The sequence below is a fragment of the Tiliqua scincoides genome, chromosome 3 (genome assembly GCF_035046505.1).
Source record: "Tiliqua scincoides isolate rTilSci1 chromosome 3, rTilSci1.hap2, whole genome shotgun sequence".
Lineage (NCBI taxonomy): Eukaryota > Metazoa > Chordata > Lepidosauria > Squamata > Scincidae > Tiliqua > Tiliqua scincoides.
The window spans coordinates 17,499,909-17,524,471 of NC_089823.1; the positions used below are offsets into that span (position 1 = coordinate 17,499,909).

At 42.4% G+C, this 24,563-nt stretch overlaps 1 protein-coding gene across 1 annotated transcript; it reads left to right on the plus strand.

Moving 5' to 3' along the window:
* Positions 1-1,323: 1,323 nt before the first annotated feature.
* On the plus strand, positions 1,324-18,544 carry CFAP300 (cilia and flagella associated protein 300). The gene is made up of 6 exons (XM_066622347.1): positions 1,324-1,405; positions 2,180-2,252; positions 3,813-3,979; positions 5,363-5,535; positions 7,089-7,155; positions 18,413-18,544. The coding sequence occupies exons 1-6, from the start codon at positions 1,328-1,330 to the stop codon at positions 18,542-18,544; spliced, it is 690 nt and encodes a 229-aa protein (XP_066478444.1). The 5' UTR covers positions 1,324-1,327.
* The last annotated feature ends 6,019 nt before the right edge of the window (positions 18,545-24,563 follow it).

Sequence of the window (24,563 nt, forward strand, 5' to 3'; positions counted from 1 at the left end):
AGCACTACTTACTCTCAGGTTCGTATATGCTTACTATCAGGTTAACATGTTTAGGAGAAATGCAACCAGAGTGCCAAACTTGGATCTGGAAGACTTTGGCTTCAAAGTTTCACTTCACTGTGACACTCCATGGCTAATCCTATGCCATTGGGCTGAAATGGCACCTGCATTTTAAATCATTTTGAATAGTATAATATTGCATCTCCAGTTTGGTTGACATTTTGGATAGTATGTTATTAGTAGAGCATCTGCAGTTAGGTGGACTTACATTCCTAATAAATAGCGGAATCTGCAAGAGGGAGAGGGAGAATTCTTCATTCTGTGTGTATTTTAGCACTCTGACAGTAAGTCTATGCATGTCTACTCAGAAGTAAGCTGCATTGACTTCAGTGGTGAGATTGAAACTTGTTGACCAGGACATGCAAGAGTATAACTGGGCCGTTTTGCTATGATTGGACTGGTTGGATATACATGCACTATTATAATTGTAAATATATGTATTTATTTAATGGGAGATTTGGGATTGCTGTTAGGCTGCATTAATGAAAACGTATTACTTTGCAGAGTTGATTGAATAGTCTCTACAGGATGTTCTCATCTGTGTCCTTGTGTCTGTATTTGGGATGGACTTTCTGAATCTTTTTTTTTGGGGGGGGGGGGGGTTATTCCTGTATGCAGTTCCATCCACTTTACAAAAGCATATAATTTTCCTTCCTGAAATATATATGCAGGTATCTTCCGTTAAGGTGAAAAGAGCCAATTTGAATGTCATAGAGGATAGGGAATAAATGTGAGAGCCACAGGTGCTTTTGCATGTAGATAAAGGTGTGGTCTGCAAATGAGAAACACCCATGTCTCATGGGCTGGGCTGTGAAATCCAAGCTTTAAATGTGTGGATGTATGGGTGAGAGTCTTGCATTCCCAATTCACACAGAATCTTTTTGTGTATGCAGCTACAGTATAAGCAACTTTAAACCTGCCATACCCAGAAAACAATATTATGTGTATAAACTGTTGCTGCATTTGACTGTCTTTTTACATTTATACGTTGTGGATGAGGTGAAAAACTGTATCGGATGAAAGAAATGCCATGTTAAAAAATAAATCCATCAATCAATCAGGGAGAACACTTCTAGCACACCTTGCTTGTTATTGCAAGAATCTCTTGTAGATATTTCCCCCTCCCTTTGGGAGAACATTCAAATAGGTTCTCCCCTGCCTGAAACCTCAAGTGATAAAATCAGTTTCATCACCACATTCCAATTTTACTGTACTGCAAGTGTAGACCAATCCGATCAATGACTTCTTTCTACTTTTTTTCAGGTCCATGAATGGCAGAATCACAGCTCAGGCATTCAGCTTTGACCAAAATTTCAAAGTCTATCAGCAGGATGACTTTATCATGGTAGTTTCCCAATATTATTTTTACATAGAACTATATTATTAATGTAAAAGTGCTGTGCAGCATGACTCTTTGTAATTTTAAATATATCCCTTGGCAATAAATGATACTGTATGTGTGCAAATCAGTGCAGTGAAACTGTCTGGTTCAATTCCTGATATCTCTGAGGAAGGGAAAAGGCGTGGGGGGGGGCGGTCCTGAGATACCAGACTTGGCAAAAACCTCCACCTAAGACCTTGAAGTGTGATTCAGAGCAGACATTCCGGGTCTCCATGAACCCCATTCATGATCTGCTCAGTATAACAGTTTCATATATTAAATAAAAGTAATTGTAAATCTTTGTTTAAAAGAGCACTAGTATTCAAACAACATTGAAAAGTAACTTTTCTAGATTTGTACCCTGAAGACATATTAACATACCGTTTTCTGCATTGTGACTTCTGTTGGGGGGGAGAATTTAAAATGGAAAGTTCATATTCCTGTGATTCTGCAGGGCTGTACTAGCTTTGCCCAGAAGCAGCTGGGCAAACCTTTCTGATTTATCAGTAGACATGGTATAAATTATCTTTATGTTATAGACTTCATCAGTGGAGTGCCTTGCAGTAGTTTCATGAAAGTAAATCCTATTATGGATAGTAATCCCAAATATCAGCCCTTTGGAAGGATGAGTTTAGGAGTCAAGCTGAATCAATATCATTTGACATACAGTATCTATCAAATCTTATTTTGTAACTGAATCTATTTAACTAATCAACTGTTGCTTTCTTTCCATGTTAGGCCTTTTTTAATCACCCAAATGTTAACAACAATTTGAAATTACTTTCAGCTTCTGGACAGTGGACTACATTAGGTAAATACTTCGGACAAGCTTCTCTTTTTCAAATATTTCATGTGTTAATCCCTCTTCTCCTGCAACAACTTCCACTGTGTAAAAGTATTATGATTCACAGTTATAAATTCTCAGTGACAGAATGATCAAGGAGCAGAAAATATTCTTTTTCTGAATAGATAAAGGATATTCATGTATTTTGATTCTCACTTCTTCAGGATCCTTTATCTGTGTTTGATATTTCTATTTATTCTAATAATTTGTGCTGTTGCTTTGGCCCCATGTATAAAACTACTGGTATTGCTTAATTGAATCAAATTGGATTGTAGTAACTAGCCCATCATTTCCTTCAACCCAAAACTAACCAACTACATGTTGGTAATTTTTCTCTATGTGTTTGTTTGTTTTTTCTGTGAATGGTAGACAACCTCAACTCTTTGCATTCTGTAGTACTAAGCTCCAATAACTCAACTGGAGAAATCTTTTAGCTAGGAGTGATGGATTACCCACCATTTCTTTGTAACGTATCCAACTTTCCAGCTCTGATGCAGCCATGCCACTGGGGCATGCCCTGTATCCTTCGGTGGGGGAGCAGTCACAGAGGCCTTTTCAAGTTAAGGATACATTTGTTTCCTTACCTTGTGACTGCATTGCGGTTGCCCCTGTACTGGAAAGTTGGATAGGACTGGGCTCTAAGCCCAGGGGTGCTCAAACTTTCAACTTTAGGGATGCTGGACCTTTAACAAGTATATACAAGTAGAAGAGAGAATTTCAGCAGGTGCAGCTTGTCATCTGTGGGATGACAAGTTGCACCTGCTGCAGTTCTCTCTTCTGTACGCTTGTTAAAGGTCCAGCATCCCTAAAGTTGAAAGTTTGAGCACCCCTGCTCTAAGCCATTTGCTAGATTGTGTTGTGGTCGCCTCAGGTATGCCCTTTTTGGTTATCTCTGGATGGCAGTTTCCTGCAACCTGTTTTGCCTTAGTTGGTGTCTGTGCTTTGGGAAATAACTGCAGATAGGCTAGTTTCAAGTATTTCCAGAGTTGGCTTACCTCCACAATTAGGATTGTTTGCTGATCAGAACATCCTAGCCTGCAGTCCACCAGTTTGAGAACCACTGGTCTAGGCCATCCACAGGGTGTGGAACTATGTGTTGCAAAGAATATGGGAATGCTACTGAAAATTGTTTGCTATGTCATTCTCCTCCATAACATCTAGTTCCCACTTCCCCTGTGTCCTGTCATAATGTTCTGCATTTCCTTGCCCGTTCTACAATACTGCCTGTTGTGCATTAGAATTACTTCCAGGTATGGGGTAGCTGTTTGTACTAAGCGCAGGAATGGCTGCTAAGAACTGCTCTGCTGTGACATTTGTAGTTGAAACTGGCACCACAGTTTCCTGTCTCCAGATTCAATACTCTACCCACTTGCTGCACTGGCATGAAAAGTATTTGTATTTATTTTCAGTATATTTGTTAGTCTTCCTTATTAGACTTTATTCAGCTGTGAAAGTATAACTTTATAGACCCACAACTGTAAGTTATTGTATATATTCCTTCACTTTGATTTGTGCCTTACATTTCAGGTAGCAATGTGAGAAAAGCTGAGGTTAAGAAAGTTCTGTGCACACAAGTTTCTATGTCGTTTTTTGACCGATTATATTGTGAAGGAGTTGTTCGAGAAAATGGACATATTGTAAAGTGTTATGATGAATACCACAATGAGATTCTTATTGCAGATGAGTTGAGAAAGGTCAGTACATTTCTTGCCAGTAGCCATAATTTGATTAGGAACTGCTCAGTAATGTCCATTTTCCATCCATATTTTCTACTGGTATTTTTCAAAGCAGAAATGGAATTTTCCAACTTGAATCAAAACACAGTTCTATTGCAATTTATCCCAAGGTTTTCTTTTCATAAGATTATATATATATACAGACCTCCTCTCTACATAGGTCAGCGATACTCAAGTATCTCTTGTGAAAGCTTATAAAAGTAATTTATTGTGTTATTATTTATTAGGATTTTTAATCTCACTTTTCATGTCTAAAATGCTCAAGGCAGCTAATAGAACAGTTTAAAAAAACGCTAAATCAATCCATCAACAGTGCACAAAACAGTGTAAAAAAAAGGGCAGCACAGTCATCACAGAATCAAATGAGAAGAAGTGTGGATAAAACAACAAGAAACACTCTGTTCTTAACAGTAAGAGAGTATGTAATGGCATATAAGAAGGTCTTTAGGAAAGGGCTGAGGCCCAGTGGTAGAGCTTGTGCTTTGTATGCAGAAAGTCCCCAACAGCTTTCCCCAACAGGTGGGGAAAAATTCCTGCCTGAAACTTTGGAAAACTGCTGCCAGTTAGTGTGATAATACTGACTCAGGTGGACTAATGTTCTGATTTGGTGTAAGGCAGGGTCCTATCATCTCAGCATCTTGGCCAAGCAGCAGAGAGAAGGAAGGCAGACCTGCCTTGGGAGGTTAATAGCACAGACAGTTTTCCTAACCTGGGCATGGCTATAGAAAAGATTCTTGGGCCCTTACAAAGATTTTTTTGCCACATACTGCTTATTTCTTCATAAGCCCAATGGCATCTGATGGTTAGAATCAAGCGTCTGCCTGTAAAGTCTCTTATGATGAAAAATTCTTAACTTTTACCCAAATTAGTTAACAAACCTTGTGTAAATAGAAAGTACTGGGAGTATATAACACAGGCCTACAAAATTGAGGGTCAGAAAAGTCCCAAACTTTATGGTGGTTTGATATGAATTTGGGGTGCCGATTCCAAAAATGGCATCCATCCAAATGCCCTATCATGTCTAATTTTGGAGATATAGTATAGCCTCATTAGTGAATGGTTCAAGCAACTTCCTCATGAGGAAGCCATGGTGTAGGCTTCCTCATGAGGAAGCTGCTTGAACCATTTACTAAAGAGGCTATGCTGTGTCTCCAAAACTAGACGTGATAGGGCAAAACGAATGCCATTTTTGGAATTGGCACCCCAAATATACCCAGGAATTGGTGTAACGTTTAAGGAAGCAAAATGTGTGTTGGCCTGTGTAATCAGTGTTTGTATTTAACACAGATAGTATCTTTTAAGTGTTTCCCAAATCATACTGTATTCCTTATTTCATGGAAGGTACTACTTCTAGAAGATTCAGACCACTATGACTTATTCAGCCATTTGGACCGTGAGGAATTTCTCTTCTGTCTTTTTAAGCATCTTTGCCTTGGAGGAGCTCTCTGTCAATATGAAGATGAACTTGGTCCATACTTAGAAGCAACAAAGGCATTATATAAAGATCTAGTGAGGTAAACTTGTTCCATTGTGAACCTCATTTTCATGAACCACATACTTGTATAAATAACTGGTAAAACTGCATCTGTTTAAATGGTTTAGGAATTCTGTGCTTCTCTTTCAGTTGCTGTTGGAGTTGAAAGCTTTAGAACCATAATTTGTGTGTAATAAAACCTTCCATCAGTTCCGTTCAACTGAACTAAATTTCAAGTCATTGCATAAAAATAACAAAATGGCTTCTTTCTCTGGCACCTGAACTCTGGCAGGTTGCAGGTCCACCATGGAATCTTTGATCTGACCAGAAGCAGGCACAGTTGTATGGGAAGTGGTGTGGCAACACAGGCATAAATGCCTAGATAGTTCCCCGAAGCTCAGTGCTTCCCAAACATGACACCCCAGCACCTGGAATGATGCAAAGACGCGATCATGTCATTGCCACTTATTTCAGGTTGGGAAACCAGACACGGTGGTTCAAACAGTGGTGAGAGGCTCAGGGCAGGTGAGAGGGCTTTTTCAAGCTTGTGAAAACCACATGAAGGAGCTCTTCCCGCCGATCTGAGCCTCCTGCCACTGTTGGTTGGTATGGTCATCTAGCAGTCTCACTGCTGGCCTACTCTAGCGAGTGCTTCGCAATGCCCCAGGGTGTAGTGATGCACGCTTTGGGAACCTCTGCCCTAGCCATTATAAAAGGAACAGCACTGTCTACAGAGATGATTGTCAGAATCAGGCTTTCTGCTAGAAAGCAGACCCAACAACTTCTTGTAGGGTGGTTGCTCATTAGCAGCTTGCAAGTGGAACACTTTCACAGCAATTTCTGGCATGTGGGTTACATGGAACATTTGGTTTTCCTCTCCCATTCTTGCTATGCAGCCTTGGGTGGGGGTGGGGGGTTCTTTAGAAGTCTTCTTCAGCTTGATATACAGTATTCATTAGGTAGGGAGCACCACTCTATCCTTCTGAGCCCCTTTCCTATTGTCCTCAATAATGAATTATGTAATTCCATTTGAACTCCACTGCTTTTGCCTAAGGGGTCCCTAAAGGCAGCTTATAACAAATATCCACTATAGCAAATCAGCTGCCAACTCATGTTATAATTTTTTTAATAGTGGAGCCTCATCTTTGGAAGCATTTTCAACTCTCTTTGCTGGTGTATTTTGTACGTCTACTAGTTATCCTCGTGTTCTCTTTTTCCTTAAGACCCCATTGGATCTTGTATTCTATCTTCCAGTCAGTCTGTTGGAAATGTTTATTTTGGTCCTTGGAAAATTTGGAGCTAGCGTGGTGTAGGGACTAGGGCTGGGGGAGATCCAGGTATAAATCCCTTCTCAGTCATGAAACTCACTGGGTGACCTTGAACCTGTCATTGCTGTTTATCAGCCTCATCTATCTCCTAAGGCTGTCATGAGAATCAAGAGGAGGTGGCAGTAGTGATGATACTACCTACACCATTCTTGGAGATTCTGGGAAGAAAGGGGGATAGAAATAACTTGTGTTGTACGGTGTGGCTTTTAATTTGTCTAGATGTCTGCATTTAAATCAGGTTTTTCTTTCTTTTTGTGAATTTCAGTGTTCAAAAGGATCCTGAAACTAAGGCAATAAATATAGTATCTACTGTCTTTAAAGTCTGTGCATATGTAAGTATAATCAGGGCAAGCATATGGCTTCAAATATTCTCAAACATAATTTTAAAATAAAACAAATAAAGACTACTCACAATAACCACACAGTTTTGGGTATTATCTAACCACAGTTGAGTCATTGGGACAAAATTCCATTGAGACAGTTAAGCACATGTTCAGATCTCTCCTGTTTCAAACAACTGAATCTGTGGTGTAATCCTGTATATGCTTATTCAGAAGTAAACGCCAGTATAGGACTGCAAATTTAGAAGTATTTGAGGTTGGACCATTTACATAAAAGCAAAAGATGAACCCTGCTGGATCGTGCCAAGGGCCCATCTAGTCCAGCTTCCTGTATCTCACAGTGGCCCATCAGAAGCCTCAGGGAAGACAGAAGACAACACTGGAATCCTGTTGCCACTCCTTTGCATCTGGCATTCAGATAGGTTCTCTCTGAAACCTGGAGTTTGAATATACCCATCATGGCTTTTAATTAACCTATGATGAACTTTTCCTCCATAAATCTGACCAATCTTTTAAAGGCATCTAGGCCAAGTGCCATCACCACATCCTGGGGCTAGGAGTTCCACAGATTAATTACCGCTGGATCAAGAAATATTTTCTTTTGTCCTAATTCTTCCATCACTCAATTTTAATGTATGTCCCCTGCTTCTGATGTTGTGTGAAAGGGAAGAGACCTTCCCTCCATCTACCCCATATATAATTTTATATGTCTTAATCATGCTCCCCCACACACTTCTTTCTAGACCTCAAAATGTAGCCTTTCTTCATAAGAGAGATGCCCCAGCCCACTAATCAGTTTGCTCGATCTCTTCTATGCCTTTTCCAGTTCTACTGTATCCTTTTTGAGATGTGGATGACGTTTTAGAAGGTGATTCCACATCCTGATTTCTGAGAGGAGTAATTTTTTCTTATTCTCTCCCTTGAAGTTGTGTTATACATTTTAACATTGAGAACTAAACTGAGGTTGCAATCCTGTACACACTTTCCTGGGAGTAAGCCACGTTGAACACACTGGGACTTACTTCTGAGTAGACATGTAGAGGAGTGTCCCTTGTGTCTTCTGTACTAAGAGACATGGTGGCCTAGATACTGAGGCACTTGACTGCATTCAATATTATTGTGAGTTCAAGGGCCACTTTGATAGTGTCAATTAGTTTATGAATTTTGACGCAACATTTTCCACTTGCACAGTGATCTTTCAAATGAATTGGACCCTGTGCTCCTGCCGAGAACATCTACTTAAGGCAGCCATTTTCAACCACTGTGCCGTGGCACACTAGTGTGCTGCGAGTGGTCCACAGGTGTGCCACAAGAATTTGGAGGAAGATCATTTAATTAGTAGGGCCAATGGGGATATGATCCCCCCACTGGCAGCATGGTGTGCCTTGTCAATTGTCAAAAACCAGATGGTGTGCCTTTGACAATTTTGATGCCTTGTCAGTGTGCCATGAGATGAAAAAGGTTGAAAATCACTGACGTAAGGCAATAGACATTTCTATGCTGCTGTATTTTGAGTTGTGTGTGTACATTTTATTCACATATTTGTCACTTTGTCATACAACCGTATACATATTTTATTCAAAAGTAAATCCCATGTGTTTAGTAGGGCTTACTCCAAGTCGAGTGTGTGTAAGGTTCCAGCTTGTGTTACTTTTTTTTCTCTGCAGCCATCTGATGTTTGTGATAACCTAGCCATGGACTATTGTATTTATGTCTGGGTCTGAAAATAAAAAATAAAAACAACAATCTTTCAGTAGTCAAACACAGGTGAAAGAAAGCTGTCCCAGTCAGTCTTGCTATATGATCATTTCGCAACAGCTGAGAATCTAACCCTAGTCCCAGAGTGCAAACTACTGTAACAAATGGTGGCCACCCACCCTCAACTGAAGAGGCTGATGAACTCTTCATTGTGGTTAAAATGATTGTGCTTTTGAACTCAGTGGAAGCTTTGATGAATAGGTCAATAATATTTTCTGCTTGTCTCATTATTCTGCTAGTCTTGAGTGCCAAGCCTGTTCTTCATCTTTTCAAGAATTGTGTACTGTATATTGTGAATATGATTGTTCACAATATTATTCACACAGTACTGTGAACTTATGAATTGTTGCATGCAACAAAACAAAAGAGTTGTGATGTTACTGCAACAACGCAGTGCATTGATTATTCTGATTAAGAGCTCAAGACGAATTCTGCTAGATCAGCATCCTGTTTACATCAGTGACCAATCAGGTGCCTCCAGAAAGTCTAGAAGTGGGATGTATAGTTCATGTCATCTCCTGCTGTTGATATTCAGTAGCATACTCTCTCTGAACGTGGTGGTTCTATGTGGCTGTCATGACTGGTAGTCCATTGACAGTCCTGTCCTCCATGAATTTGTCTAGGCCCCTTTTAAAGATGTCTGACGATCCAATCCTATCCAACTTTCCAGCACTGATGCAGCTATGCCAGTGGGGCATGTGCTGCATCCTGTGGTGAGGGGGCAGTCACTGAGGCCTCCTCAAAGTAACAGAGCATTTGTTCCCTTACCTCAGGGCTGCATTGCAGCTGCATCAGTGTTGGAAAATTGGATAGGATTGGGACCTAAGGTCCTTTTAAAGATTATCACCATATTTTGTGGTGGCTAATTCTATAAATTACAGGTGAGTCCATGTTATCTATGGATTTGGTACCCATGAATTTATGGTATTGATTTATAGGCAAGCTGGTATAATATACAAATGTTTAAGGGGTGTTCAACAGCATCATTCTTAATACAGTATGTAGTTGTCAACCTTCAGTCTCGAAAGACTATGGTATCGCGCTCTGAAAGGTGGTTCTGGAACAGCGTCTAGTGTGACTGAAAAGGCCAATTCGGGAGTGACAATCCCTTCCACACTGGGAGCAAGTGCAGTCTGTCCCTGGTCTGTCTCCCTGGCTGTGGGCCTTCCTTCTTTGCCTCGGTCTGTTGGCCAAGTGTCTCTTCAAACTGGGAAAGGCCATGCTGCACAGCTTGCCTCCAAGCGGGCCGCTCAGAGGCCAGGGTTTCCCACTTGTTGAGGTCCACTCCTAAGGCCTTCAGATCCCTCTTGCAGATGTCCTTGTATCGCAGCTGTGGTCTACCTGTAGGCCGCTTTCCTTGCACGAGTTCTCCATAGAGGAGATCCTTTGGGATCTGGCCATCGTCCATTCTCACGACATGACCAAGCCAACGCAGGCATCTCTGTTTCAGCAGTGCATACGTGCTAGGGATTCCAGCCCTAGCAGTGGTATACAGTGGCATAATAATAATTACACTCACTTTGATTATTGTCATTCAGTTAATCACATTTTTCCAAAGTACCAGCTGAATATTGTGCTCTTGCAACCTATTACAAGTTACAACAGACAGTGTAAAACAGATGCTACTCTTGAACAGGGTGTATGGCATCTATGATCAGAGGACTTAAGTAAGCACAGCCCTTCTCTTCAAGCAATTTAGATCAGGAGAACTATATAAATAGTTAAAATAAATTATTCTACTCTTCTAACTTTTTAGAGGTTAAGACTATATATGTACTGGATTATATATTTACTGGCAGAAATACAGATAATTGAGTTTTGCACAGCACTTCCTCAAGCAAAATTGATTAAAGTAGCCAATGGATATACTGCTCAGTGTGAACATGTGTCTGTCTTTAATCATTGCCACTTATACAGCGCTCTTTAAATTTACAAAATGCATTGCAACTTTATATTCTCTTTGAATCTACCACAGTGTAGGATATTATTTCCAATTTATACATGGGGAACTTGCCTGTGTCATTCAGATCTGGCAGTGATTCATGAGAAGACTAGGCAAGTTTCAAGCTCTCAGCCATAGACTTGAGTGTGAAATATGATCCTATGATCACTACAAGATCTAATATTTTCATTTTCATGGGTATCTAATATGACTTCCTTGGAAGTAATTAGGGAGGGTCCATAGATCTGTGGTGGAACATGAGCTTTGCTGCAGGATATCCTAGGCTCAGTCCCCACCATCCCCAAGTAGGGCTGGGAAGGATCTCTCTTTATTTATTTAATTTTTTATTATTTATTTTTCACATTTTTATACCGCCCTTCCTCCAAAAAGCTCAGGGCGGTTTACACAGCTGCTCCTCCCCTCTTTCTTGTCCTCACAACAACCCTGTGAGGTAGGTGAGGCTGAGAGAAAGTGACTGGCCCAAGGTTACCCAGGAAGCTTTGTGGCTGAGGGGGATATTGAAGCTGGATCATCCAGGTCTAAGTCCACCTCCCAAATCACTACACCACCCTGGCTCTCTCTTTATCTTTATCCCTGGCTCTCTCTCTATCCCTAGGGAGCCTGTGCAAATCAGTGGATGCAATACTGGGGTGGGGGGTTCTAATGGAGTGACTGTAAGTCCTATTAGTATTAGTTTAATTATTAACCCAAGTATGCTCACAAAACTCTAATTAAAAAACTGCATTTACTGTGACTTGCTTCTGAGGAAACAGGTTTAATATCGGTTGTAGAAAGCACATTTGATCTTTGCCAGCACTAAATACGAATATTGCCATTGCAGGAGACAATGCAGAAATGAAATCTGAAAATACTTCTAGTTGGTGTAGTAGAAAAATCTAGTTGATGCAAGTTTCACATTTTTCATCACAGACCAACTTACAGCTCAGTCCTAAGCATGTTTACTCAGAAACAAGTCCATCAGCATTCAGAGGGGCTCACCCTCTGATAACTGTGTCTAGGATTGCGGCAGCCGTAATCAGTCAATCTTTATTGTTAGCCATAATCACTAGCACAAGGACGGTTTTGCTATATAGATGACATTATTTATATAAAACTGTCAACTGTGGAAGACAAGCATGACCAGCTGAGCTCCATCATCAGCCAAGGAATAGTTCTTGGTCATTTCCTCCCTACTGTTTGCTGTATTTTTTATTGTTCATATTATTATTGCTTTTATTCTGATGATGCTAGCCATCCAGAGGCTAGTATACAGTAACATCAACAAATGTATACATTGTACTAATTAAATGGAAATTATGCAACATCGAATGCAAAGATATCTGTAATCATGTTAAAGATAAACATACTGGTAGCTTGTTAAGGTCAGGCTACAAATTCTTTAGAATCAGCCAATCAGTTGAACAAACTGTGCCCCATTTTAGCTTCTTCATATGATACAACAGCTGCGGCCCTTTTGTCTACTCTAATTTACAACAAACACTTAATTTTTTTTCAGTCATTGTCAAAGTTCTGATTTCCAAATCCCCTCATATAATGGGCAATGTAGTAAATAACAATCTTCTACTTTATCTTTTTCTGCCAAGTTCAAAAAGTCCCCCAAGAACTCAGATAATGCATTTCTTAAGAATGAATGTAACAAAGCAGATGCACTTTCTTTCAATGTGTATAGTTTTAAAGTACTTAAGCCATGGGGACAAGGCATCCTTATTCTGCATATCCATTCCTGTTGCTTTGGAATGATATCTATTTACCTGGTCTTGAATGTAAATGCAGCAGATTGAGCAGCACTATAGCTTATAGACCAATTTAAGCATTAACCTTTCTAAGTTACATGTGAAAATGCCTTAGGTCACCTAACTGAGAAAATGAAATAGTGAATGACCAATTTGTCGTTTGCAAGTCAATGAGAATAATCAGCATACACCCTGTTAGCTATACATCTAAGTAAAAGGATTTTTAAAAATTGAATAGAAAAATAAGCATATCAAAAACATTAAAAAAAACTTCAGTAAGATAGAATCAGTGGATAAGATAATACTAACTTCAGAGCTGTTTTACTCTCAAACTATTAATGGACATACCCCATCATTATAGAGTTTGCTCTTCCCCAGCTATTTAAATCTGACTCACCTACTGTGAACTAAAATAATTCCAGCACTAAGCATATCTAAGGTACTGGCATTTCCACATTGTGGATAGTTAGAAATTTAGTATGTCTCTATTGCTATCTCCCAAAACAAAACTAGTTTGCTTTCAGTGTCCTTAATCAATACAACACACACACCCCCCACTCCTTTATCAGGTTTGTTTGATTTATTGGTTTTAAAAGACTTATACCCTGCATCCCTCTCACAAGATCTGAGGTGGCTCACAACATAGTTTTTAAAATAACAGTAATAATAAAACAGCAAACAAAATAGAAAAACATGTATTACATAATAAAAACAGTCCAAATGAGAGAAAGTAAACCCCTTAAACTGAATATAATCATAGAAAGCCTACCCAAATAAGTCTTTAAAGAATGCTGTGAGCAGCCACAGTAGGCCTCCAAAGGGAGCAAGTTTCAGTAGGAGGGGGCCACCACTTAGAAGGCTTACCTCTAGTTCACATCAGAGAGTTGAGGGATGTGCAAGGACTTCCCACACCTCAAAGACCTCAGGGTATGGGTAGAGTCATATTGGGAAAGAGAGATATTCAATTACCCTGGTCCCAAGCAGTCTAAGGCTTTAACTATCATAAGCAGTTTAAGGCTTTAACTATCATAAGCAGGACCTTGAATTGCACCTGGAATTAAACTGGCAATCTATGGAGCTGGAACAACAGGAGTATAATATGACTGTAAGATCTTGCCCCTGTTGTAAGTCTTAAACATCCAATTTGAACCTTGTTGTATCAGCATTTAATGGAAGATGGTGAGTGAGGGAAGGTATTCTCAGTAGGTTTCATGCATTAAAAATTAGTCACTTTAAAGTAGCACAAGTTAAACCCAATTGCAATCTGGTGTCTTCTCTGGTGGGGTGTGAGTGTAAATAGAACGCCAAATGCAAGTATCTTGTTGTTTTGTGTGTGCTACCTGAGAGCCCAATCCTATCCAGTTTTCCAGAACTGGTGCAGCTATATCAATGGGGTGTGCACTCTATCCTATAGTGGGGGAACCTAATCAGCATTTGTTTATATATGTTTTCACATAGGCCTCTTTAGTGTATGGGAGCATTTGTTCCCTTACTTCAGGGCTGCATTGTGGCTGCACCAGAGCTGGAAAGTTGGATAGGATTGGTCCCTGAGGCATCTGGTGGGCTGCTGTGAGATACAGGAAGCTGGATGAGATGGGCCCCTAGGCCTGATCCAGCAGGGCTCTTTAGGATTATTTAGGATGCAATGACTATTTGCATCAAGTTATTCCATCCCACACTCTGCAGTGGGAACACATACATATGTATTCCCACTGCAGAGTGTGGGATGGAATAACTTGATGCAAATAGTCATTGCATCCTAAATAATTATAGCATGTGGATGAAGCAAATGCTGATTAGGTAGCATAGAAATTACTGTGAAGGTACAATCAGATTTGCAATCTAATCTGATTATAATGATGATTTATATACCACTTGCACTATATACATGTTTATTTAGGTATACTATGCTCAGTAGGACTTTCCTCCAGGTTGGTGTGAAGTATAGCCTTGCAGTATGTATGTATACTCAGATGTAAGCTTTGCTCTATACAGTGGGGCTTCCTCCCAGGTGAATAGGCTTAGTAACCCTGTAATAAGGAGCAGCTTGGTAAGATCTGTAAGATATATCTTTGACCATTATGGACAAAAAAAAACCTAACTCAGTTAAGCAAGCCCCCAGCCCCCTCCTCTACCTAACAGGGCTATCTGTGTAGCGCTACTCTGTTCTTCCTCTTAAGAACATAAGAACATAAGAACATAAGAACAGCCCCACTGGATCAGGCCATAGGCCCATCTAGTCCAGCTTCCTGTATCTCACAGCAGCCCACCAAATGCCCCAGGGAGCACACCAGATAACAAGAGACCTCATCCTGGTGCTCTCCCCTACATCTGGCATTCTGACTTAACCCATTCCTAAAATCAGGAGGTTGCGCATACACATCATGGCTTGTACCCCATAATGGATTTTTCCTCCAGAAACTCGTCCAATCCCCTTTTAAAGGCGTCTAGGCTAGACGCCAGCACCACATCCTGTGGCAAGGAGTTCCACAGACTGACCACACGCTGAGTAAAGAAATATTTTCTTTTGTCTGTCCTAACCCGCCCAACACTCAATTTTAGTGGATGTCCCCTGGTTCTGGTATTATGTGAGAGTGTAAAGAGCATCTCCCTATCCACTCTGTCCATCCCCTGCATAATTTTGTATGTCTCAATCATGTCCCCCCTCAAGTGTCTCTTTTCTAGGCTGAAGAGGCCCAAACGCCGTAGCCTTTCCTCATAAGGAAGGTGCCCCAGCCCCGTAATCATCTTAGTCGCTCTCTTTTGCACCTTTTCCATTTCCACTATGTCTTTTTTGAGATATGGCGACCAGAATTGGACACAATACTCCAGGTGTGGCCTTACCATCGATTTGTACAACGGCATTATAATACTAACCGTTTTGTTCTCAATACCCTTCCTAATGATCCCAAGCATAGAATTGGCCTTCTTCACTGCCACCGCACATTGGGTTGACACTTTCATCGACCTGTCGACCACCACCCCAAGATCTCTCTCCTGATCTGTCACAGACAGCTCAGAACCCATCAGCCTATATCTAAAGTTTTGATTTTTTGCCCCAATGTGCATGACTTTACACTTACTGACATTGAAGCGCATCTGCCATTTTGCTGCCCATTCTGCCAGTCTGGAGAGATCCTTCTGGAGCTCCTCACAATCACTTCTGGTCTTTACCACTCGGAAAAGTTTGGTGTCGTCTGCAAACTTAGCCACTTCACTGCTCAACCTTGTCTCCAGGTCATTTATGAAGAGGTTGAAAAGCACCGGTCCCAGGACAGATCCTTGGGGCACACCGCTTTTCACCTCTCTCCATTGTGAAAATTGCCCATTGACACCCACTCTCTGCTTCCTGGCCTCCAACCAGTTCTCAATCCAAGAGAGGACCTGTCCTCTAATTCCCTGACTGTGGAGTTTTTTCAGTAGCCTTTGGTGAGGGACCGTGTCAAACGCCTTCTGAAAGTCCAGATATATAATGTCCACGGGTTCTCCCGCATCCACATGCCTGTTGACCTTTTCAAAGAATTCTATAAGGTTCGTGAGGCAAGACTTACCCTTACAGAAGCCATGCTGACTCTCCCTCAGCAAGGCCTGTTCGTCTATGTGTTTTGAGATCCTATCTTTGATGAGGCATTCCACCATCTTACCCGGTATGGATGTTAGGCTGACCGGCCTATAGTTTCCCGGGTCCCCCCTCTTTCCCTTTTTAAAAATAGGCGTGACATTTGCTATCCTCCAATCTTCTGGCACTGTGGCCGTTTTGAGGGACAAGTTGCATACCTTAGTCAAGAGATCTGCAACTTCATTCTTCAATTCCTTAATAACCCTTGGGTGTATGCCATCAGGGCCCGGTGACTTATTGATCTTTAATTTATCAATGAGGTCTGAAACATCTTCTCTTTTAACCTCTATCTGACTTAACTCCTCGGTCAGGAGGGGCCGTTCGGGCAGCGGTATCTGCCGAGGTCTTCTGCCGTGAAGACAGATGCAAAGAACTCATTTAATTTCTCTGCCATCTCTAAGTCTCCTTTTATCTCCCCTTTCCCTCCCTCACCATCCAGAGGGCCAACCGCTTCTCTGGCGGGTTTCCTGCTTCTAACATAATTGAAGAAGCTTTTATTATTCCCCTTAATGTTGCTGGCCATGCGTTCCTCATAGTCTCGCTTGGCCTCCCCTATCACCTTCTTACATTTCTTTTGCCACAGTTTATGTTCCTTTTTATTCTCTTCATTAGGGCAAGACTTCCATTTACGGAAGGAAGCTTCCTTGCCCTTCACAGCCTCTCTAACTTGGCTGGTTAGCCATGCGGGCACTCTCCTGGATTTAGTGGAACCCTTCTTTCTTTGCGGTATACACCTCTGCTGGGCCTCTATTACTGTTGTTTTAAGCAGCCTCCATGCATTCTGGAGAGACTGGACTCTTTTTACCCTCCCTTTCAACCTCCTTCTAACCAGCCTCCTCATTTGAGGGAAGTCCGCCCGTCGGAAGTCAAGGGTTTTTGTTAGAGATTTGCCCGGTATTCTTCCCCCAACGTGCACGTCAAAACGGATCGCAGCATGATCACTGTTCCCCAATGGCTCAGTAACGTTTACATCTCTAACCAGGTCCTGCGTACCGCACAAAATTAAATCCAGAGTCACCTGTCCTCTGGTGGGCTTCGTGACTAGCTGATCTAAGCCACAGTCATTCAGCACGTCAAGAAATCCGGTTTCCTTATCGTGACCAGAACACAAATTGACCCAGTCAATATGAGGATAATTGAAGTCCCCCATGATTACAACCCTGTCCTTCCTTGTCACCTCCCTGATCTGTTTCCTCATTTCAAGGTCCCCATCAGATTTCTGGTCTGGAGGACGATAGCACGCCCCCAGTATTACATCGCTGCACAAGCCTGGTAATTTAACCCACAGAGATTCTACGGTGGAGTCGGACCCACCTTCAATCTCTACTTTGCTGGATTCTATCCCTTCCTTAACATAAAGGGCCACCCCACCTCCAACACGCCCCTGCCTGTCCCTCCTGTAGAGTTTATAGCCCGGGATTGCGGTATCCCACTGATTCTCCGCATTCCACCAGGTTTCCGTTATGCCCACTATGTCAATATTTTCCCTTGTCACCAGACATTCCAGTTCTCCCACCTTTGCTCGTAGACTTCGGGCATTCGCATAAAAGCATTTATACACGGAATGCCCCAGGATGGGCTGCTTATTTGCTACTTTGTCCTCGCATCCTCTCATTGTGCCAAACCGTCTATCACATCCCATCTCCCTACCTTTCCCAATTTCTTCTCCTACCCTGCCTTTGTCTTGTTGTTCTCTAACCTCCCCATCCTCATCCCATAGGGATGAGGAGTCCCGAACCGGATGCCCCTCGGCTCCTGTCGGCCTTCCCCCAGGGATCAGTTTAAAAGCTGCTCTGCCACCTTTTTAATGTTATGCGCCAGCAGTCTGGTTCCATTCTGGTTCAAATGGAGCCCGTCCCTCTTGTACAGGCTCTTCACAAGGGCCTGCTAGGAATGGAGAGATTCTACGTACTTTCTTCCTGTTGGTGAGGAAGTTGTTCTGGAGGATGAGGTGGGTTTATAAAAGCAGGCTTAACCAGCATATTTTACATTTCACTGACCTTTATTTCAGTTTTTAGTTCATACATTTTAGGAACATTTTCTTAGTGTTCTATTTATTTATTTTCAGATAATGGCTATCCAAGAGCAAAAGCCCATTTAAATTAGGTATCGGAATGTTCTGACAAATATCTGTTGCTGCCACATTATATTAATACTAAATATTTTCCATTCTAGGATGCTCATGGTCTGTGTTATCCTTCACCCAAGAGCCATGAACAGAACTTTGCCTATTTGATTGTGAATCCTTTAAAACGATGCATCTATGTTTTGTACCACTCTTTCGGTGGAGGTCTTTGCTGCAACTGACAATCTGTTTTATAGTTCTCAATTATATTTGATTAGTGGAAGAACTCTTTTTGTTTATTTGAAATATAGGTTTGGCAAGGTGTATTTCCTTTCAGTAAAAGCCATGTTACTTAACATATGTAGTGCTAATTGAATTGATTTTGCAGGCATACTCTTTATGTTATTATTGTTAAAAATGGTATATCCATGCTAGTAATGGCGAAATATATTATCAAAATATGTTCTTTTGTGTTTAAATGTATCTTATGAATTTGTTTCACTTAAAATAATACAAGTTTTTAAATATGCATTTGGTACAGGATGTCTTTCTTGGTACAGGATTTTTCTGAGAAGGCTGAAATTCCGTGCACAATTATGTCACTGAACTCATTGAGGCTTCTGTGTATATTCTGAGTACATTACATAGGATTGGATTGAAATAATAAAAAAAAACTTTAAAAAGCTGAAATTTAAAAAAAGAAAAGAATCTGGTGCTCCTTAATGACTAATCTATTTCAGCAGAAGCTTTCTAGAACCACAGTCTATTTCAGCGGTCTCCAAAGTGGAGACTGCCGCATGACAGTAAAACTGTCCCTGGTGTGGATGGAGCTTACTGTTCTGCCTGGGAGTCTCTCTTGAGTGCTGAGGATTGCACTTGACTTTCGCGCCAGCCAGTCATGCATGTCCAGAAAATCTGGTCGCAAAGCTAGCTGGGGTGAAAGATCCTGGAAGTGACTAGCAATTAATTAATTAATTGCTGTTTACAGAGAAAAATCATATAACTCAAGGCTCCCTATCCCAAAAGGGCTCACAATCTAAAACTGGCAAGCACAAAGGTCAGGAGTGATCTGTGGCACGAACAGCAGGATCCCCCACAGAATGGTAAATGCTGTTCATGTGGGGGAGGGCACTGGATCCAGCCTGTTGGCCAGACTCTAGAGAGCTTTGGTCTATTTCATCAGATGCATGAAACACTAACTAATACAGATTATGGCAGTGAAGTGTTATATTTATTTTGAAACAATAGCCTTTAAAATGCAGCCTGTCCTGTGATTCTTACAGCCCAATCCTATCCAACTTTCCAGCACCAATGCAACCACAATAGAGCCCTGAAGTAAGGGAACTAACATTCCCTTATCTTGACGAGGCCTCCGTGACTGTCACCCCCCACTGCAGGATGCACCACACACCATACTGGCACAGCTGCATTGGTGCTGGAAACTTGGATAGGACTGGGCCCTAAATGTATGTATTCAGAATTACGGCAGTCATGGGCCAGATAGTATGCTTAAACCCATTTTTGTCCAGCCCACAGGTGTGCACATTTGATCCTGTTGCGTACATACAATATTGGGTAGAAATGGCTTAAGACTAAATTTTAATTTTGATACTTCAGTTTTGACCTTTTGTCAGTTTCTCTCCCCTCCCATCACAAACCTTATTTAAACCTGACCATAAATGCTACACATTTCCCTTTGAAAAATTAGTTGGATGGGTTTGGCTCACACTAAAGGTATAATTGAAATATTTAAGATGAAGAAATAGTTATTATCAGCTGGGCCAGGGATACTTTCACCTCACAGCTTTGCTGTGTTTCACGCAATCACCAAAGAATAAGGCAGGGCTTTTCAAACTGGGGCGTCGTGACACCCCAGCCTGTGGGCCCTGGCCTCTGCCGCCTTAAGGGGCGGGGGCAGCCTGGAGGCAGGGAGGAGGCAGTGGCGCGATCTCCAGGATCGCGTTGCTCACGGGCCTGCAGGGGCTTGGGAGCACTTACCCAAGCCTCCTGCAACCTCCCCAGGGTGTGGGGAGCCCAGTGCGAACCTTTGTTAGGGCTCCCCGCAGCAGTGAATGTAAAAGTGCAGCGATCGCGCTCCACTTCTGCTTTAGCGGAGGCAGGGTGTGATCGCTCTGCTTTTACATTCAGTGCTGCGGGGAGCCCTAACGAAGGTTCGCACTGGGCTCCCCACACCCTGGGGAGGCTGCAGGAGGCTTGGGTAAGTGTTCCCAAGCCCCTGAGCGGCACAATCCTGGGGATCGTGCCACTGCCACCCACCCCCGCTGCCTCCCCCTGCCCCCGCAAGCACTTACAGTGGCTCAAACTCTCCTGGAGAGTTTGAAAACCACTGGGATAAGGAAACATGCTTGGTGATACCCAACTCTGGAAAGGCCCAGATAGTTGTGGGCCATTCTCTCTTTTTCATAGTATTATGGTCCATTTCTGGCATGGTGGCACATGGCTGCTACATAGCACATTTTCAACTTTCTCTTTATTAATTTAAAAGTTTTATTCATCGACATTTCTATAATATAGCACAAACAGAATTTACACTTAAAAACAAATGCGTTTGTGCCTACCAAATGAAATATGATTTGTGCTATTACAAACATACCACACAGAGTCAGATTAAAAATTATGCAGATGGCCATATGATCATCATAATTATTATTACAATAGAAAATAGAGGCCTATTGGTTGAGTCCCTTGAACTTTAACCCCAGATGCAATACAATGCAGTGGGTCCTCCTTATCTGCAGGTTCGGCACCCATGGATTTGACTCAAATGCCTTGACCATGTTTGGAGGACCTCAAGGGCCTTCCAGTCATGTCCAGGAGGAGATGTTCTGAGGTGCAGGGAGGTCATGTGCGGCCTCCCTATGCCTCAAAGGATGTCCTGAATGCTTCAGAAAGGCACTTCTGGTTTTTTCCAAATCAGAAGTGCCTTTCAAAAGCCTCCAGGAGACCTTCTGAGGTGTGGGTAGTTCGCACACGGCCTCCCTGTGCCTCAGAAGGCCTCCTGGAGGCTTCTGAGAGGCATATTCAGTTTGCCAGCAGAGTCCCCCATGGATTTGATTATGCGAGAAATCAGTATCTGCAGGAGGTCCAGGAATGGATCCCCTATGGATACAGAGGGACCACTGTAGTCCCAAAGGCAGACAAAGGAATGAGGGGAGAGGCTATCTGACTTGACCTAAACTAGCAGGGAAGAATTGGTCCATGAGATTAAAGTAGTAGGAACTTTGGGTAAAAGTGACTATGAAACATTGGAATTCTCAATCTTATGGGAAGATGAAGCCATGCATAGTGAAACATGTACCTTTTAGATTTCAGCAGGGTTGATTTTAATATATTCAGAGAAAAGTTAGGGGGATTCCTTGGGTAGATGAACTAAAGGGAAAAGGAGCCCAAAATGGATGGGAGTTCCTACTGGCACAATCAAAAACAATTCTACTGAGAAAGAAAAAGGGGCAACATCTCAAAAAGCCTTTATGGCTGCACAAGAGGTTTAGTGATGAATTGTTGATAAAAAGGACAGGTCTAGGAAATGGATGGAAGGAGAGATCACCGAAGACAAGTATAAACAAGTAGTGCAGATGTGTCAGGAATGCTAAAGCTCAGTATGAGGAGAGTCTGGCCAGGCATACAAACAGCAAGAAAAAATTGGGTGTTTTTTTTTTAAGGTATTCTTACAGGAAGACAAAGAGAAATGAAGTGATTTAATAAGGAGGGGTTCCTTATTAGAGGTGTGCCTTGTTATCTGGGGACAAAAGGGGGAACTGCTCAACTCCTACTGCCTGTCTTCTTCCAAAAGGGGTATTGTGCAAACATTTATGCTGTCTCATTTTTCTGTGTGTGCGTGCGCACAGTCCCACAAGAATAGTGTAAATGGGAATGGGACAGGTCTGCAGATAAAGACTGACAGAGAGCTGATTAAAAATGACCTAACTGGCCAAAAGGAATTCAAGTCATTCAGATGGATGAAATACATCTGACAGAACTCAAAGTACTTGCTGATATACTCTTAGAAGTATGAACTGTATGAAGTATGAGAAGTATGAGCTTAGAAGTATGAGCTGCATGAAATCCTCTGTCTCTGCTGGAGAGAAGGTGGAGTACCTCAAGACATGAGGGATGCAAACATCATCACGCTGTACAAGAACAAAGGCGACAGGGGTGACTGCAACAACTACCGTGGCATCTCTCTCCTTAGCGTTGTAGGAAAGTTGTTTGCCCGAGTTGCACTAAAGAGGCTCCAGGTACTTGCAAAGAGCGTTTATCCAGAATCACAGTGCGGATTCCGAGCCAACAGGTCCACCACTGATATGGTATTCTCCCTTAGACAACTGCAGGAGAAATGCAGGGAACAGCGACAGCCACTCTTTATAGCCTTCGTAGATCTCACGAAGGCCTTCGACCTGGTCAGCAGGGATGGCCTCTTCAAGATTCTCCCCAAGATTGGATGTCCACCCAGGCTCCTCAGCATCATCCGATCCTTCCACAAGGACATGAAGGGCACTGTTGTCTTCGATGGGTCCACATCAGACCCCTTTGACATCGGAAGCAGGGCTGTGTTCTTGCACCAACCTTGTTTGGGATTTTCTTCGCTGTCCTGCTGAAGCATGCCTTTGGAACCACAACAGAAGGCATCTATCTCCGGACCAGATCAGACGGAAAGCTCTTCAACCTCTCCAGACTGAGAGCAAAGTCCAAAGTCCAGCCGAAATGTCTGCGTGACTTCCTCTTTGCCGACGATGCAGCTGTCACTACCCACTCTGCCAAAGATCTCCAGCAGCTCATGGATTGTTTTAGCAAGGCCTGCCAAGATTTTGGACTGACGATCAGCCTGAAGAAAACATAGGTCATGGTTCAGGATGTGGACTCACCTCCCTGCTTTACAATCTCTGCGCATGAACTGGAGGTTGTCCATGACTTTGTGTACCTTGGCTCAACGATCTCTGACACTCTTTCTCTCGATACCGAACTAAACAAACGCATCGGTAAAGCAGCTACCACGTTTTCCAGACTCACAAAGAGAGTCTGGTCCAACAAGAAGCTGACGGAACATACCAAGATCCAGGTCTACAGAGCTTGCGTCCTGAGTACACTTCTGTACTGCAGCGAGTCATGGACTCTTCGCTCACAACAGGAGAGGAAACTGAACGCTTTCCACATGCGCTGCCTCCGGCGCTTTCTCGGCATCACCTGGCAGGACAAAGTTCCTAACAACACAGTCCTGGAACTTGCTGGAATCCCTAGCATGTATGCACTGCTGAAACAGAGACGCCTGCGTTGGCTCGGTCATGTCGTGAGAATGGATGATGGCCGGATCCCAAAGGATCTCCTCTATGGAGAACTCGTGTAAGGAAAGCGCCCTACAGGTAGATCACAGCTGTGATACAAGGACATCTGCAAGAGGGATCTGAAGGCCTTAGGTGGACCTCAACAAGTGGGAAACCCTGGCCTCTGAGCGGCCCGCTTGGAGGCAGGCTGTGCAGCATGGCCTTTCCCAGTTTGAAGAGACACTTGGCCAACAGTCTGAGGCTAAGAGGCAGAGAAGGAAGGCCCAGAGCCAGGGAGACAGACCAGGGACAGACTGCACTTGCTCCCGGTGTGGAAGGGATTGTCACTCCCGAATTGGCCTTTTCAGCCACACTAGATGATGTTCCAAAACCACCTTTCAGAGCGCGATACCATAGTCTCTCGAGACTGAAGGTTGCCAACAACAACAACTCTTAGAACCTCTGTCTGGGAAGACCTGGGGGGTGGGGATGTGCAGTGTAATGTTTTCCTGATCTTCAAAAAGTGGGAGAATGAGGACTTGGGAAATTACAGACCTGTCAGGCTGAGTTCAATACCAGAAAAGATTTTGGAATAAATTATGAAATAGTCTGTAAACATCTGAGTATCAATGCAATGAATACTAAAAGCCAACATGGATTAATAATAATAATAATAATAATATACTATAATATACAGTATTTATATACCGCCTTTTTTGGTCTTTATTCAAGACTTTATTCAAGGCGGTTTACACAGGCAGGCTTATTAAATCCACGCAGGGATTTTTACAAATTGAAAGAAGGTTCTCTCTTTCAAGAACCACCACATTCAAGATGTTACACTCCGATCTGGTTTAACATTCTGGCCTCCATCCTCCCACGCTCCGAGGAGATGGAACAGCTCAGCTGCAGCTTGCCAGCTGCTTCAAGGTCGCACGGTGCCGGTGGCCTCGAACTGGCGACCTTGTGGATGTTAATC

Excerpts from the sequence above, each read along its gene's own strand:
- CFAP300 (XM_066622347.1), top strand. The coding sequence starts at position 1,328 with ATGAATGGCAGAATCACAGCTCAGGCATTCAGCTTTGACCAAAATTTC. Across the intron at positions 1,406-2,179 it reads AGCAGGATGACTTTATCATG|GCCTTTTTTAATCACCCAAA; the intron begins GTAGTTTCCCAA and ends TTTCCATGTTAG. Across the intron at positions 5,536-7,088 it reads TTATATAAAGATCTAGTGAG|TGTTCAAAAGGATCCTGAAA; the intron begins GTAAACTTGTTC and ends TGTGAATTTCAG.